Below are 15,707 nucleotides of genomic sequence, written 5' to 3'. Positions count from 1 at the left end.
CCTGGGCAGGCTTCAGTCCTTGGCACCACAAAGAGTCGGACAGGACTGAAGCAACGCAGCATGCATGCGCATACAGCACCCTCAAAGCACATCCATGGGGCACTGGCAGGTCAACCCCTAAGGGTCTGACTTTGCTACTGCAGCATCTATGGGAGTAACAAGGGCTGGAGTGTGAAGGGAGCGAGGCTGGGAGAAGGTCGAGATGAGGAAAGAAAACTGAGCATGACCAGAACGAGGTCTGTGAGCTTGGAAGGGACCAAAGAGACACAAGGAAGAGGAGAAAATCTCAAGGGATGGGACTTGAAATTTGATGCCATGTGGAGGTGGGCATGGGGAAGTGGTCCAAGGAGTAGCTCTGGTTCATCCTGCTGGACAAGCGGGGTAGCAAGCCCACCCTTCAGCACAGCTGATGTCTTCCTCCAGTGGATGCTCAGCACAGGTCTTGCCATCAGCACTGCAGGTGGAGCAGGCAACACACAGGACCCGCCAGACTCTGGAGTCAGACTCACTGGGATTGAATCCTGGCTCCATGAACCACTACCTGGGGGACCCTGAACCAGTCCTCAGGCACGCCACGTCCACATTTCCTCTTCTAAAAAACAGGGCCTATTCATGTAACTTATCGCTTAGGAAAAGTGTGATAATAAAGTACATCCATACCCATAAATACTAAACACATTTGAAGCATTCTATTTCCTGGCACATAGAAAACACTCAGTGATGATTTACTGAAAAGCAGCATTATTATTAAATTGTAGAGGAGACACAGACAATAAATATGTAATAAAACTAGTTGAAGTAGTCTGAAGAAAAATAAAGCAGAATAAGAAATTAAGTTACAACAGGAAATCTATTTTTTTTTTTTTAAATGAGCAAGAAGCCTCTCTGAGGAGGTGACATTTGAGCAGAGACCTGACCTGAATTCATTGAAAGAGCAAGCCAGGCTAAGACTGAGAGAGGAAAGACCAACTTCCAGGGGGAGGGACCCCCACAGTTCAGAGCTCTGAGTTGGGAATGAGCTTGATATTTAAGGAAGAGTAAGAGTGATGGAAAGAGGGCACAACATGAGTTTAAGGACAAAGTCAAGGATCAGACCATGAGGGGCCACCAGGACCTGCTAAGGACTTTGGATTTTGTTCCTAGGTTCGCAGGAAGCAATGTGATGCAGTGGTTAAGATCTAGACTCTTGGATGGGATCCTGAACCCACATCTTCCCAGGCATTCCCATCAGTATCTTCATCTGTAAAGTGGTGATAAGAATAACACCTACCCTGTAGAGTTGGGAGAGGTGAGAAAATGTAATATATGCAAAGAACAGAACAGTGCCTAGCACACAGTAAGCATTCTGGGTCGTTGTCATCACCATCACCATCATTAGCATACTTTGAGTAAGGGCTTGATGTAATCTGAATTGTCTATAAAGTACATAACCCTGGCTTCTGTATGAAGGTGATGCAGGCCAGCCTTGGGCAATGGTTGTAAGTGAGGTGAGTCTGAGAGGGATGGAGAGAAATTGCTGCAATGGACTTGGAGAGAAAAATTCTGGGGCTGATTTGCAGAAACATGGATGGACCTAGAGACTATCATTACTTCACTTACTAAGTGAAAAAAGACAGAGGGAGAAAGACACACACCATGCGATGTCACTTACACGTGGGATCTAAAATGTGATACAAACAAACTTACCTACTAAACAGAAACAGACTCACGGACCCAGAGAACAGACCACAGACTTGAGGGCGCCCAGGGGGAGGAGAAGGTGGGGGAGGGATGGACGGGGAGTCTGAGATGAGCAGATGCAAACTACGATATACAGGATGCATAAACAGCAAGGTCCCAGCGCACAGCACAGGGTTACATATTCTGTATCCTGTGATAGGCCACAATGGAGGAGAGCGTGAAAAAGAATGCATGTACTGCATATGTACAACTGAATCATGTGGCTGAACAGCAGAAATTAACAACTGCAAATTAGCTATACATTAGGAAAGTTTTTTTTTTTTTTTTTTTAATTCTAGGCTGGATAGTTTTGTGCATTTAGATTTCCAAGTTTCCCTGAGAATGCGTGTGTCTGGGGTCAAGCCAAGTAGTATTTTAGAAAATCACCATCTACTTAAAGTGGATGTATTATTACAGAAAAAAAAATTATGGAGTAAAGAAAAACAAGTTTTTCCTTCAGGAACATTCTGAGTACAAGGCCATGCCCTTCAGAGGTCACGCACTCCTCACAGCCTCTGGTATGATCGTCACAAGTAGCCACCAAGACAAAACAGTAACTCCTGTTTCTGTAACTGTCCAAATACCCTACAGATATGAAAAGGTAAGACAGGCATTGTCTGTTCATCTTCCTGCCTGAGCAGTTCTAACATCAATCCATCCTCTTATCTTGGGCTGTCATGGAAAGAAAGGCTTATTAGACAGAAGCCTGGAGAGCCCATGTGTGGGAAAGCCTGATCCAGTAACCCCCTCTCCAGGACAACCTCACTCTGCTTTCACATGGATCTTATTCAAATCGCCAGGCACCTGTCGAGGAATTTTGCTCTGAGTGGAGCCTCAAGTAACATTTTCCTGATATATTTTTTTTACTGGGTGCACAGAAATAGCACCATGAATCAAAGGCACTCTATAAAAGGCTAGAGTGAGCCTGGATGGGGTTTCGAAAGGGCTCTGGGGCTCCGCGGGGACAGTGCCGAAGCTCCGGCAGCAGGGGCTGTGCCCTTCAGTATGCTCCTCCTCCCTCTATTCCAGAGGTTCTGATGCATCTTACCCTGCCTCTGTGTGCGCCCTTGAATTAAAAAGAAATCCATATGTAAATGGGGCTGCAGACGCCCTCATTCTACACGTGAGAATATTGACAAGACATGTGTGTGTGTGTGCTCAGGGGTGTCCTTCTCTTTGCAACCCCACCGACAGTAGCCTGCCAGGCTCCTCTGTCCATGGGATTCTCCAGGCAAGAATACTGGAGTAGGTTGCCACATTCCCCCTCCAGGGAATCTTCCCGACTCAGGGATCGAACCCTCATCTCTTGCATCTCTTACATCGGGAAGCATATTCTTTACCACTGTGCCATCTAGGAAGCCCATTGACAGGATCGACTTAATCATTCATCATGGTAAAAAGAGAGCTTATGCCCGAGTCAGGGTACACATTTAGGACAGTTTGGACCAAAGAGAAGCAGTCTTTCTGCAGTGTATAGCAGTTACTATTCTACTTGTCTATCAGCCTCAGCCAGCTCAGCAGAAAATATTCCTTTTCATTTCATGATCACATTGTTCTCCAGAGGAAATGGATAAAAGCACACCTGTCAGCAGATGGGAAATAAAGACCCTCTGCTGTTTGGGCCCATCCTCAGGGACCTGTCTTTTACATTAAGGTGTTAAGACTTCAGCATCTCTTCTTGTAACTGTAAGTCACCAAAGGGAGAAGACTAAATCATCCAATTATCCATCATTAGCGTCAACTCCTTAGCTGCAATTATGGAATTCTAAGGTTCTGCTCTTGTGTGTCCCCCTGTGAATTTGCTCTTCAGCATTTTATCCACGTATCATCTCGCCTTATTCTGACAGTCTGACTTAGGAGGCGGGGCAGGATGGATCAAGAAGCTGACTGCTTGTGAGTCCCTAGGGGATCCTGTGAGGGGAGGCCCCTGGGCCGCACTGGGAGAAACTGCAGTGGATCGAGAGGTCCTGAACAACCCCACTCCCTGCCACCCACTCCTGGACATCCCCACGTCATCACTCCAAAGTCCACACCCTGTGGTCCATTCTCAGACCCTCAGAGACCACTTGGCCGAATCAGAAAGAAGTTATCCAGCTTCTGCTGCATACTTTGGGGCTCTTTCTAAATAATCATCAGCTTTTTTTTAAACAACTGCTTGACTATCAAGAACTCAAAACAGCATCCTTTCCTACTGAAATGCTTCCTTTCAAAACAACCTGTTCACTGAGGCTTCAAAAGCTTATTATTATTATTTTTTTAATTGTGTGGAATTCAGCCTCCCTGTTCCTTTCATTAAAGCCCAAGCTCTGCCCTCTGGTCTTTATTCACTAACACAATAAGCATACCTGTTATGCCAACAGTATCCCAGGCACTCCAGGAGGCACCAGGGAGCCAGAACTGAATAAAGAAGCAACGTGGTACCAGGTCTCTGGTATGTAAACATAAGCGGCAACTTCCACACTGAGGATTAACTTATTCCTATAAGTACATAATGATAATAATAATAATGTCTCTTTATTTTAGAAAAGACTGGGGGCTTTCCTGGTGGCCCAGTGGCTAACACTCTGAGCTCCCGATGCAGGGGAATGGGATTCGATCCCTTACCAGGGAACTAAATCCTACATGCTGCAACTAAGACTGGCACAGAGAAATAAATAAATATTTTAAAAATAAATAAATAAATAAATAAATAAAAAAAAGAAAAAAGACTGGAATGGCTCTGCATATATATATATACATACATACATATATATAAAAATATATACTATCAAGCAATGTTCTTTTCATTAGCCACTGCCTTCTGCCATGTGAAAACTTCTGCATGAAGCCTCCAGAGATGAGATGTTCACTGCTTCTGCAGATAATAACATCAGGAGTTGGGCATCTGGAGGCCCAAGAGCTCCAGAAACAGTGCCTGGCACATAGGAGGCCGCAGAGAAACAGGTACTGAATAAACCGCAAAACCCATCAGGACTAACATTTCAGTCCGTGTAAATTTCACCCAAGTCTGCTGATTCCGGCTTTTGTAATAAAACTAAAAATAGCCAGCATTTACTGAGGGCTTAGGATGGCAGGCTCCCCTCTAAGTACTCACATGTATTCCTACTTAAAACGCTCACAACCCCATGAAGAGTTTACTGTTATTAATATTATTACTGTTGCATTTTACAGGGAAGGAAAATGAGGCACAGGGAGGCTAGAACCGAGTCCAAGGTCACGCAGGGAGCGTGGGATGCAGCCTCCTGCTTCTCTAGCCTGTGAGTGGGGTAGAGAGATGAAGACTGTTCTCTCCGCCAGCAGCAGCAGGCATGTGTGTCTGATGCATGTGCATCTTCTCTGGCTTATGCTTCAGGGGCCCTGCCCTCTCCCTCACCTTTCTCTCCAGGTGTGTTTCCCTGAAACATGGTTCCCCGGGTGCAAGGTGTCCCCACGCACATGCGGGCGCACCCTGATGGTGCTGCTGCCTGAGCGGGGCTGGGCAAGGGGCCCAGGAGCCTTGTTCAGCGAGGAGGGAGGCACCCGGGCAGCTGATGGAGGGAGGCACCCAGGCGGCTAATGGAGGGAGGCACCCAGGCAGCTGATGGAGGGAGGCACCTGGGCAGCTGATGGAGGGAGGCACCCAGGTGGCTAATGGAGGGAGGCACCCAGGCAGCTGAAGGAGGGAGGCACCTGGGCAGCTGATGGAGGGAGGCACCCAGGTGGCTGATGGAGGGAGGCATCGGGCAGCTGATGGAGGCAGGCACCCAGGCAGCTGATGGAGGGAGGCACCCAGGTGGCTGATGGAGGGAGGCACCCAGGTGGCTGATGGAGGGAGGCACCCGGGCAGCTGATGGAGGGAGGCACCCGGGCAGCTGATGGAGGGAGGCACCCAGGCGGCTAATGGAGGGAGGCACCCAGGCAGCTGAAGGAGGGAGGCACCTGGGCAGCTGATGGAGGGAGGCACCCAGGTGGCTGATGGAGGGAGGCATCGGGCAGCTGATGGAGGCAGGCACCCAGGCAGCTGATGGAGGGAGGCACCCAGGTGGCTGATGGAGGGAGGCACCCAGGTGGCTGATGGAGGGAGGCACCCGGGCAGCTGATGGAGGGAGGCACCCGGGCAGCTGATGGAGGGAGGCACCCAGGCGGCTAATGGAGGGAGGCACCCAGGCAGCTGAAGGAGGGAGGCACCTGGGCAGCTGATGGAGGGAGGCACCCAGGTGGCTGATGGAGGGAGGCATCGGGCAGCTGATGGAGGCAGGCACCCAGGCAGCTGATGGAGGGAGGCACCCAGGTGGCTGATGGAGGGAGGCACCCAGGTGGCTGATGGAGGGAGGCACCCGGGCAGCTGATGGAGGGAGGCACCCGGGCAGCTGATGGAGGGAGGCACCCAGGCGGCTAATGGAGGGAGGCACCCAGGCAGCTGAAGGAGGGAGGCACCTGGGCAGCTGATGGAGGGAGGCACCCAGGTGGCTGATGGAGGGAGGCATCAGGCAGCTGATGGAGGCAGGCACCCAGGCAGCTGATGGAGGGAGGCACCCAGGTGGCTGATGGAGGGAGGCACCCAGGTGGCTGATGGAGGGAGGCACCCGGGCAGCTGATGGAGGGAGGCACCCGGGCAGCTGATGGAGGGAGGCACCCAGGCGGCTAATGGAGGGAGGCACCCAGGCAGCTGATGGAGGGAGGCACCTGGGCAGCTGATGGAGGGAGGCACCCAGGTGGCTAATGGAGGGAGGCACCCAGGCAGCTGAAGGAGGGAGGCACCTGGGCAGCTGATGGAGGGAGGCACCCAGGTGGCTGATGGAGGGAGGCATCGGGCAGCTGATGGAGGCAGGCACCCAGGCAGCTGATGGAGGGAGGCACCCAGGTGGCTGATGGAGGGAGGCACCCAGGTGGCTGATGGAGGGAGGCATCGGGCAGCTGATAGAGGCAGGCACCCAGGCAGCTGATGGAGGGAGGCACCCAGGTGGCTGATGGAGGGAGGCACCGGGGCAGCTGATGGAGGCAGGCACCCAGGCAGCTGACGGAGGTAGGCACTGGGGCAGCTGATGGAGGCAGGCACTGGGGCAGCTGATGGAGGGAGGCATCAGGCAGCTGATGGAGGGAGGCACCTGGGCAGCTGATGGAGGGAGGCACTGGGGCAGCTGATGGAGGCAGGCACCCAGGCAGCTGACGGAGGTAGGCACTGGGGCAGCTGATGGAGGCAGGCACTGGGGCAGCTGATGGAGGGAGGCATCGGGCAGCTGATGGAGGGAGGCATCAGGCAGCTGATGGAGGGAGGCACTGGGGCAGCTGATGGAGGCAGGCACCCAGGCAGCTGACGGAGGTAGGCACTGGGGCAGCTGATGGAGGGAGGCACCCAGGCAGCTGATGGAGGGAGGCATCGGGCAGCTGATGGAGGGAGGCACTGGGGCAGCTGATGGAGGGAGGCATCAGGCAGCTGATGGAGGGAGGCACCTGGGCAGCTGATGGAGGGAGGCATCGGGCAGCTGATGGAGGGAGGCACCCAGGCAGCTGATGGAGGGAGGCACCCAGGCAGCTGATGGAGGGAGGCACCGGGCAGCTGATGGAGGGAGGCACCCAGGCAGCTGATGGAGGGAGGCATCGGGCAGCTGATGGAGGGAGGCACCGGGCAGCTGATGGAGGGAGGCACCCAGGCAGCTGATGGAGGGAGGCATCAGGCAGCTGATGGAGGTAGGCACGGGCAGCTGATGGAGGGAGGCACCCAGGCAGCTGATGGAGGGAGGCACCGGGCAGCTGATGGAGGGAGGCACCCAGGCAGCTGATGGAGGGAGGCATCAGGCAGCTGATGGAGGTAGGCACGGGCAGCTGATGGAGGGAGGCACTGGGGCAGCTGATGGAGGGAGGCACCCAGGCGGCTAATGGAGGGAGGCACTGGGGCAGCTGATGGAGGTAGGCACGGGCAGCTGATGGAGGGAGGCACCGGGGCAGCTGATGGAGGGAGGCACCGAGGCAGCTGATGGAGGCAGGCATGGGCAGCTGATGGAGGGAGGTACGGGCAGCTGATGGAGGCAGGCACGGGCAGCTGAGGCTTTACAGACCTGGTGGTGGGACTCTGCTCACTTTCTGAACACAGAGAGATTTGCACTGATGACCTGGACTGAAGGCAGGACACCTGGAAGTCAAGTATGCTTACAGAAGACTGGCTCAGGAAGATAGCAGTCAAGCCTTCCCAGGGAGGCTGCCTTGAGGTCAAAGCCCACCCCCCTTGTCACTCTGGCGGTTGTCACTCACCCCTCAGTTCCCCACCCCAGCCCTGGAGCTCCAGGAAAGCAGCCTCAGCCATCCAGCTCTGTGATAGCAGGGCCTCACACACAGCCAGCTCCAGGAACCGGGGTCTGATGCTGTGTAAGTATCTCCACTGAAAGCTCATTAAATGTGGGGTAGATAGATCAGGGGATTCCTCCTGACAAATGTGGTACAAAGGTGACCGAGGACATTATGTTCTGATGTGTGGGTACACACGCAGGCTCCCAGGCAACAGGAAGTCCATTAAATACCCACACACAGTACTTCCACTGATGCCCCAAATGGCCCTTCAGGGTCATTTCCACAGAGGCTGCTGGCACAGGGCCCCCAGGAACACTGGGGAACGTGGGCTTGGCTGACTCCACACCCTGCCTCGCTCATGATGAAGAGTGGCTGTACCACTTCCCATGGTTTCTGGGGACAGATGATAAAGAGCAGATGCAGAGATGAGGACCTGTGTGCAGGTGGTTTAGCACATGTGTGTCCCATGAGATTGGGGAAGCAGGGACCCAGGGCAGGGAAAGCGGGGAAGGCAGGCAGAGGTGCATCTCAACAAAGGTCCCCAAGAAGGCAGCGCCAGCCTGCTCCTGCAGGGGACTCTGGAGGGGGAGCTACATCTCAGCCTGTTCCATCCCCCGACAGGAGCGCACCTCCACACGCGTGCACTGATAATCACAGGCTCATGGCAAGGGCTGGGGGTGGGAATGGGGGATGTTGGGCTTCAAACTCCCAGGCAAGTTCAGATCTCGGACAGCATGTTCCCGGGAGCCTGGGGCTGGGTCCTCCAATGCAGAGTGCCGAAGGCAGGTCCCGAGAGCAGAGGGGCCGGGGAATCGCACGAGACGGTGAGCAACACACGCCGCGTGTGTTCAGGCAGTGAGGACATTCAGACAGGGAATGAGGGATTCTCACAGGGGCAGGGATCACTGGGAGAACCAGCACAAATCCTTTCTGCCACCCGAGTGGACTAGAGGGGTGGAAGGTGAGGAAGAAAGGGACAGGCATTAAAGCAGTGTGTGTGTGTGTGTGTGTGTGTGTGTGTGTGTGTGTGTGTGTGTGTGTGTGTGTGTGTGTGTGTGTTCAGTCGCTCAGTTGTGTCCAACTTTGCAACCTCTGTAGACTGCAGCCCAAGCTCCTCAGTGCATTAGATTTTCCAAGCAAGAATAATGGAGGGGGTTGCCATTTCCTCCTCCAGGGGATCTCCCTGACCCAGGGATCGAACCTGCGTCTCCTGCTCTGACAGGCAGATTCCTTATCACTGAGCCACCTGGCAAGCTCATTAAGTCGAAGCAGTGAGAGATGAAACCAGGGTACAAGAGACTGAAGAAATCTTCCCAAAGAGGGACCTTGGAGGTTGAGCAGACTTTAAGATTTGATCTCAAGGACAAAAATGGACAACAATTCTGGCTTGGACCCCAGGGAGCTGATCACTGAACCAGCTGGCAGAGCAGATTCACAGTCTACACTGGGAGCCCAAGGTGAGGGGCCCTGGTTTCAGACTTTCCAAGATGACTTTTGTGAGGAGCAGAGGTGACCCACATCCTTCAGGTCTGGACACCCCCAGACACGTCCTTTTCGACAGCCTTCTTGAGCAGCGCCCTCCTCTGACCCCAGGAGGACTCTCAGTGCCTAGGGGCTGGGGCGCTTTTTACCTGATTAATACTCTCCATGAAAACAGGCACATTTGATATTTAGCTGCACTTTAATGGGCCCTGAAAAGAAATTAGTTTGATTCATTTGAAGAATAAATGTCTCTCCCCACCCCCTACACGGTGAAACTCTTAAAAGCTTTCACTTAATGAAAATGTAAATTACCTCTCAAAACATTACTAAAACTAATCATGGCAATTTTTTCACGCTTCCACAATTTACTGCTCATCCTTTCTCTTGCTTTGATGAGCAGTGACTAGCAGATGTCTGTTTGTGCCGAACCACTTAACACAGCCTCAGTACGTTTAAGCAGTGTCCCTCCCCAGTATATGACTTAATTGATCATCCCCCTAAGAGAAAATAATATTTTTTGACATCTCCAGGTAGGAAGGGTTGCAAAACCTATTAAATAGCATCACTTGGGTAAAAGGAAACAGCCAAGGGTAAGTATACATAACATTCATTCACAGACACAATTACCTGTAACCCTGAACTCAGAAAATAAATCTGTGAAACTCACAAAACGCAAGCCTTCAAATCAGGCAGAATCACATTAAAAACAAAAAAAAATTTTTTTACTTCTGGTTTCTCTTCCTGGAACATTGTAACCCTCATGTTTTTATTCACCATTAGTCATCTCTGTATCTCTCAGCGTTAGGATTTTGGCTTATAGGAGGAATCTGAAAAGTTTTGGAAGAGCCAGAGGTATCTGGCCTCGGTGGAGCATTAGAGGATCACCTACAATTTATACTTTTATATTTTTGGTGATGACCAAGATCCAGTGGCCTTCGGAATCATACTGACCGCTAAGCCCAAACCATCCACACGTCCACATCCAGAGATCGAGCTCACCTGACACCCTGGACCCCGTGCAATGAGCAGATGAACGCACTGTCACTGTCGGGGCGTATTCAGCTCTTTACACGCGTGTCCCTTCTGTAATGTGGGGGTCTTTCTAGAAGGCCTGCAGAGGATAACTCTTACCTGGTTCAAGCTCTGAGACAGTCCTAGTCTATCTCACAAGATACGTTGCTAACTCAGACAAGAAGGAACCATCCATTTACCATAGCAACTTTTCCCAAGTCACCTTTTTAAAAAGTACTAAAAAAAAAGAAACACTGTAGCATATCAATTAAGGCTACATTTCCCAGGGGAAGTTACTATTTTTTTTTCTTATTCACAAAATGAAATCATAAACACCTACCTTGGAAAACCCAATGAGAAAGTAAGTCCCATCCAGAGAAATAGAACCTAAATCACCTGCATAATTAAAGTGCATTTCCATATCATATGGCTACCAGAGAAGGAACATATTTTCAAAGACAACAAGAATGTATAATTCTGCCCCTTAATTTATGAGGCAACATCTTCTGTGTGAACTGCATTGGGTTTATGGCTTCCTAATGCTTTTGTTTCATCTGGCTGTGCCTTTGAGAGAAAAATCTCATCTCAGCCCCCACCTATACTGTATTAATTACTGTGACACTTCTGTCTCCCCATGAAGACTGGAAGCCTCCAGAGCAGGAAAGCATCTTCTCATCCCCAGGGGTGTGTTCCACAACACAACCTGTGGCAGATGCTACTAAGTCAACAACTTCTGAACATGTAACAGCGTCACTTACTCTTGCTGGTGGTTATTGTGAGCTTACTATGGGTCACGACCATTCTAGACATTTCCTTGCATAATTCATTCAAACCTCAAAACAAACCTGAGTTTGGGACCTCGTTTCTACCAGCCAACTTTATAGGTGAAGAATCCAAGAAACTAAACAGGCAAAATAACTTTTCTAAGTCCACAAGGCTGAGAAGTGTCAGAAGCAGGATTTGAACTTGGAAATTCTGGAATGTGTGGCCTATACCACTCCTGAATTCTGCCTTGCTAGGCACAATGAGTTTTTCCTATTTCTATTTTAAAGCAGTTATCTTCCAATTAATAATAATTTTCAAAAAAGTTTTAAAAAATAATTTAAACATTTTTTGCAAAAGGTTCTGTCTCTGACTTGGGACATTTCTTTTAATAACCTCTATAACATGTAAAATGCCCTTTACATTTATAATCTCTAAGATACACAACCATACAAAATCGATGGGATGCAGCAAAAGCAGTTCTTAGAGGGACATTCATAGCAATATAGGCCTTACTTAAGAAAGAATAAAAATATCAAACAACCTAACCCACCACCTAAAAGAATTAGAAAAAGAAGAACAAAGAAAACCAAAAATTAGCAGAAGAAACTAGATAATAAATATCAGTGAGGAAATAAACAAAATAGAGATTTTTAAAAAATCAGTAAGACCAAGATCTGGTTCTCTGAAAGGGTAAACAAAATGCACAAACCTCTGGCCAGGCTCACCAAGAAGAAAAGACAGGGCTCAAACAAACAAAAAAAGACATACAATGTGTAAGACAAAGCCCTACAGAGGACGGGTATTTATCCTCATGTTTCAGGTGAGGAAATGAAGCTCAGGTCGTCAAGGCCGGGGATCACGTGACTAGTTCACGGAGCATCAGGGATCAAACGTCCTACTTCCTCAGTCAGCTCCATGCAGCTCCTCCTGGCAGAAGCTGGGGTGGGAGGAGGCACCATACAGGTGATAGCACAGCGGGAGCCTGCAGGCACCGAATGAGCACAGGGCACAGGAGAGGGGTGGCCTCCAGTCTCAGACACCTGACCTATTCCCTGGAGAAAGCAGGAGTGAAGACTGGAGGAGAAGGGCCTCCTTGGAAATGTGGGGGCCTGACTACTACCTACTGCTTAACTCTGCGGAGTCAGGGGAGAAGCCAGCGGTCTCCAGGGTCTTTCTCTTTCTGGATCACAGGCCCCAGCCAGCCTGTTGCCCATAAACCATCGGCCTCCCCAGCTTCTCCCTTGCATGGTCCGTGTAAGCTCCCTCTGCCCTGCACCGCCCACACCCTCCCCCAAGGAGGAGCTAAACAGACCACCGCATCTGCAGTAACTATGCAGTCATCAACTGCACACAACTCTACTCGCCATAATATCACTGTCGACAGTGGGGTGATAGAATTGCCCAAGCAGCCCAAAATCAATTTTTGGAAATGTAGCTATGAATGACCAGAATGCTTGACCTTACTGAATTTGATTTCTACAATATTCTTGGCTACCTTGTAGAGTGAAAGTTAAGCAGCCTTTACACGGTTCTGTCTTTTTGTCTCCTTACCTTCTCTCTCTTCCATTCCAAAGTATGTCTCCTTCTTCTTAAGGTATGGTTGATCTATACATTCTCCCAAACTTACTAATGCAAACATTTCTGCCAGAATATAATCCTGATGTCTATAGCCCCTTCTTCTTAAGGTCTGGTTGATCTCTACATTCTCCCAAACTTACTAATGCAAATACTTCTGCCAGAATATAATCCTGATGTCTAGCTTTACTTTTTACTTAATAAGTTCTGTATTTCTGACTAAACGCTATCCCACTGAACCTGCTGGCAGCCTGGGATACCTTAGTGATGCTCCAAGGTGAGAACCTGGATTGTCCTTGGCAACCCTTCTTCCCAAGGAGTACTGCATCTGACTCCTTGTCGTGCAGAGAAAGTGCTACCACACCTGCCTACTGACTCGGTCCCGTTCGCCGAGCTGATTATTAACCCCAAGAGGCTTCTTCTTCCGGCCAGCTGGATGCCATTTCCCATCTTCCTCCCTGATTTGACTTTAGCCAACCTTTACAGCCGGGTTTGGGGCTTCCCAGGTGTCTCAGTAGTAAAGAGTCTGCCTGCAAGTGCAGGAGACCCAAGAGATCCCTGGGTCAAGAAGACCCCTTGGAGGAGGAAATGGCAACCCACTCCAGTATTCTTGCTCAGAACAATCCATGGACAGAGGAGCCTGGCGGGCTACAGTCCATGGAGTCACGAAGAGTCAGACACACCTGAGCGACTGAGCATGAACTCACAGCCAGGATTATCCTCAGATACCAGCTGCTCCTAGGAAAGTGTTTTGTTTTGTTTTGTTTTGTTTTAGCCAGGTCCCCCTTGCAATAACACAGGGCCAAAGCAACAGTGGGTCTCCATTTCCAAAGTCCACTTATTCAACAATCAGCAATGGTTCGCTGAGTGCCTCTGTGTACCCTGCACCCTGCTAAGCCCTAGTTTGCAGTGATAAAGGAAGGCTTACCAGTGGGCAGCAAGTGCCCCACTGGCATCCTCCTGCTCACCTGTCTGCCCAGCGATGGAGGCGCTCAGTCTGTGGGGGATCCTTGAGGACACCTTCAAGGTCACTCGGATCTGATAATACCTAAGAAAAGAACAGAGGACAGGCTGCTGAATACCAGGCTTCTTATTATTGCCTGCTTCTATAAACACCTAGACTTAATCCTAAAGACTGTAAGCAACAGGCTAGTTTCTGGACGGCATGCATGTCTAGCATCAGAGAGAGATTTATTTTGCCAGCACTGTCAGGGAGGGGTGAGACGGGCCAAGATGGAGACAGGAAGTTAAGTACATCTGAGGATCCTATGAGACACAGAAAAAGTTGGTGGTAATAGAAATAGGAACAAGGGAGCAATAAGTCATATGCCACAGGTATGTTATGAGAGATGGCTTTTCTCTAGGTGAAAAAAGTCCATTTTACAGAAAATAGGAGTTGAGTGCATGATGGACAATCCATACAAAAACTGAACTGCTATCACATTGCAACACAAATATTTCCTTTAGAAACACAGCAGCTGAGCTGCTAATCCTGGGGGTATAGGCAAACAATGTCCCCAGTGTATTTCTGCGCTTTGGGTTTTATCACGTCACCCCCATTTCTAGATTCGGTCATTGCAGGATGTCGAGCAGGTTCCCATGCTGTCAGGAGACTCGTATCTGCTTTCTTCTGCCACGTGTGCAGAAGCACATTTTGAAGTTCTATGCTGCACAGTTAATGAGTCTCTCATTTGCAAGAACATGTCTGGCCTCATCATTGTCCTCCCCTTCCACTGTTTTCAAACCCATTGGGTAAAAGACTTGGAATAAAACAAACTGAAAAAGAAGTAAAATAGATCATGAGCACACATCAGTTTCTCACGGCTCACTGAACGCACAGCTGGGAGCTATTCTGCTATTGAGCCCGTTGCACTGTGAATACAGTCAGAGAAGGGCCCTGGTGACGCGTTCACGTGTGCACGGTGATCCGAGGATCCTGTGAGCAGGGAACACAGGCACCGCACTTGTGCAGTCTGGGTGACATCACGTGAGAGCTGCGTGACTCTGAGGACATCACACATCTTCTCTAGCTTGTTTTGGATCTGTAAAATGAGGTCTCCTGCATTGCAGGCAGACTTTACCCTCTGAGCCACCAAGGAAGCCCCAAAAGAAAGAAGGAAAAAGATCTGTCATACCTTCTGCTTCCAGGAAATATGGAATAGACATATTTTTCCCTATTCTCACTAACCATAGCCAAAAGTTCTAGACAGTGTATAGAAAACAAACAAAAGGAGATTCTCAAAGTTGAAGAAGAAAGCAAACAGTCGAGGGACCTCAAGGTCCAAGGAAAGACATGCCGGTGGGTTTTCTGTATATTCTTTTGCCTCACAAACTTCTCACTGTAGTTCATCTGTCATTCCTCTCTATAGCATATTTAAAGAACAAAGGTTTTTAATCTCGAGGAAGCTGAATTCACCATTTTTTATGGGTAATGTGTTTTGTGTCAAGTTTAAAAACTCTCTGCTTAGTTCTAAATCCGAAAACTTTCATCTATTTTGTTTTCCTAAAAGCTTTCTATTTTTCATTGAGGTCTATGATCCACTTTGAGGTCATTTTTACATGAGGAGTGGGATAAGCTAAGTTTCTCTTTTGTCTTACTGGGGCCTATGGGTGTCTGGTTGCTTCAGGACCATTTATTGGAAAGGCTTTATAGAATTACTTATGAAATTTTGTCAAGGATCTCCTGGGTGACCTCTGACTGCTGTGTGGGGCTACAGGTGCAGGCTGCCCACATGGTCTCTGTTTAAACCAGGCCAGGTGGAGTTCTAGTTCTCATCACTGTCCGCTGGAGTGAAAACCTAGCTCCCTACTTGAGACCTTCTCTTGCTGGGGAAGAGGGACGAAGGTGCTTGTTACAGCCTGGCAGCGGTGGGCATCTAGGATCCCAC

General features: G+C 49.7%; 1 protein-coding gene across 5 annotated transcripts in view; it reads right to left on the bottom strand.

Moving 5' to 3' along the window:
- Nucleotides 1-15,707, bottom strand: part of FAM135B (family with sequence similarity 135 member B) — a 258,917-nt gene that overhangs the window by 109,030 nt on the left and 134,180 nt on the right. For all 5 annotated transcript variants that reach the window (XM_070476955.1, XM_070476954.1, XM_070476956.1 and 2 more), the window contains exon 3: nucleotides 13,788-13,867. In XM_070476955.1, the coding sequence (XP_070333056.1) occupies nucleotides 13,788-13,867 (80 nt within the window). The remainder of the gene's footprint in view (nucleotides 1-13,787; nucleotides 13,868-15,707) is intronic.

Source organism: Odocoileus virginianus, chromosome 15 (assembly GCF_023699985.2).
Source record: "Odocoileus virginianus isolate 20LAN1187 ecotype Illinois chromosome 15, Ovbor_1.2, whole genome shotgun sequence".
Lineage (NCBI taxonomy): Eukaryota > Metazoa > Chordata > Mammalia > Artiodactyla > Cervidae > Odocoileus > Odocoileus virginianus.
This window is presented reverse-complemented; position numbering and strand designations above follow the sequence as displayed.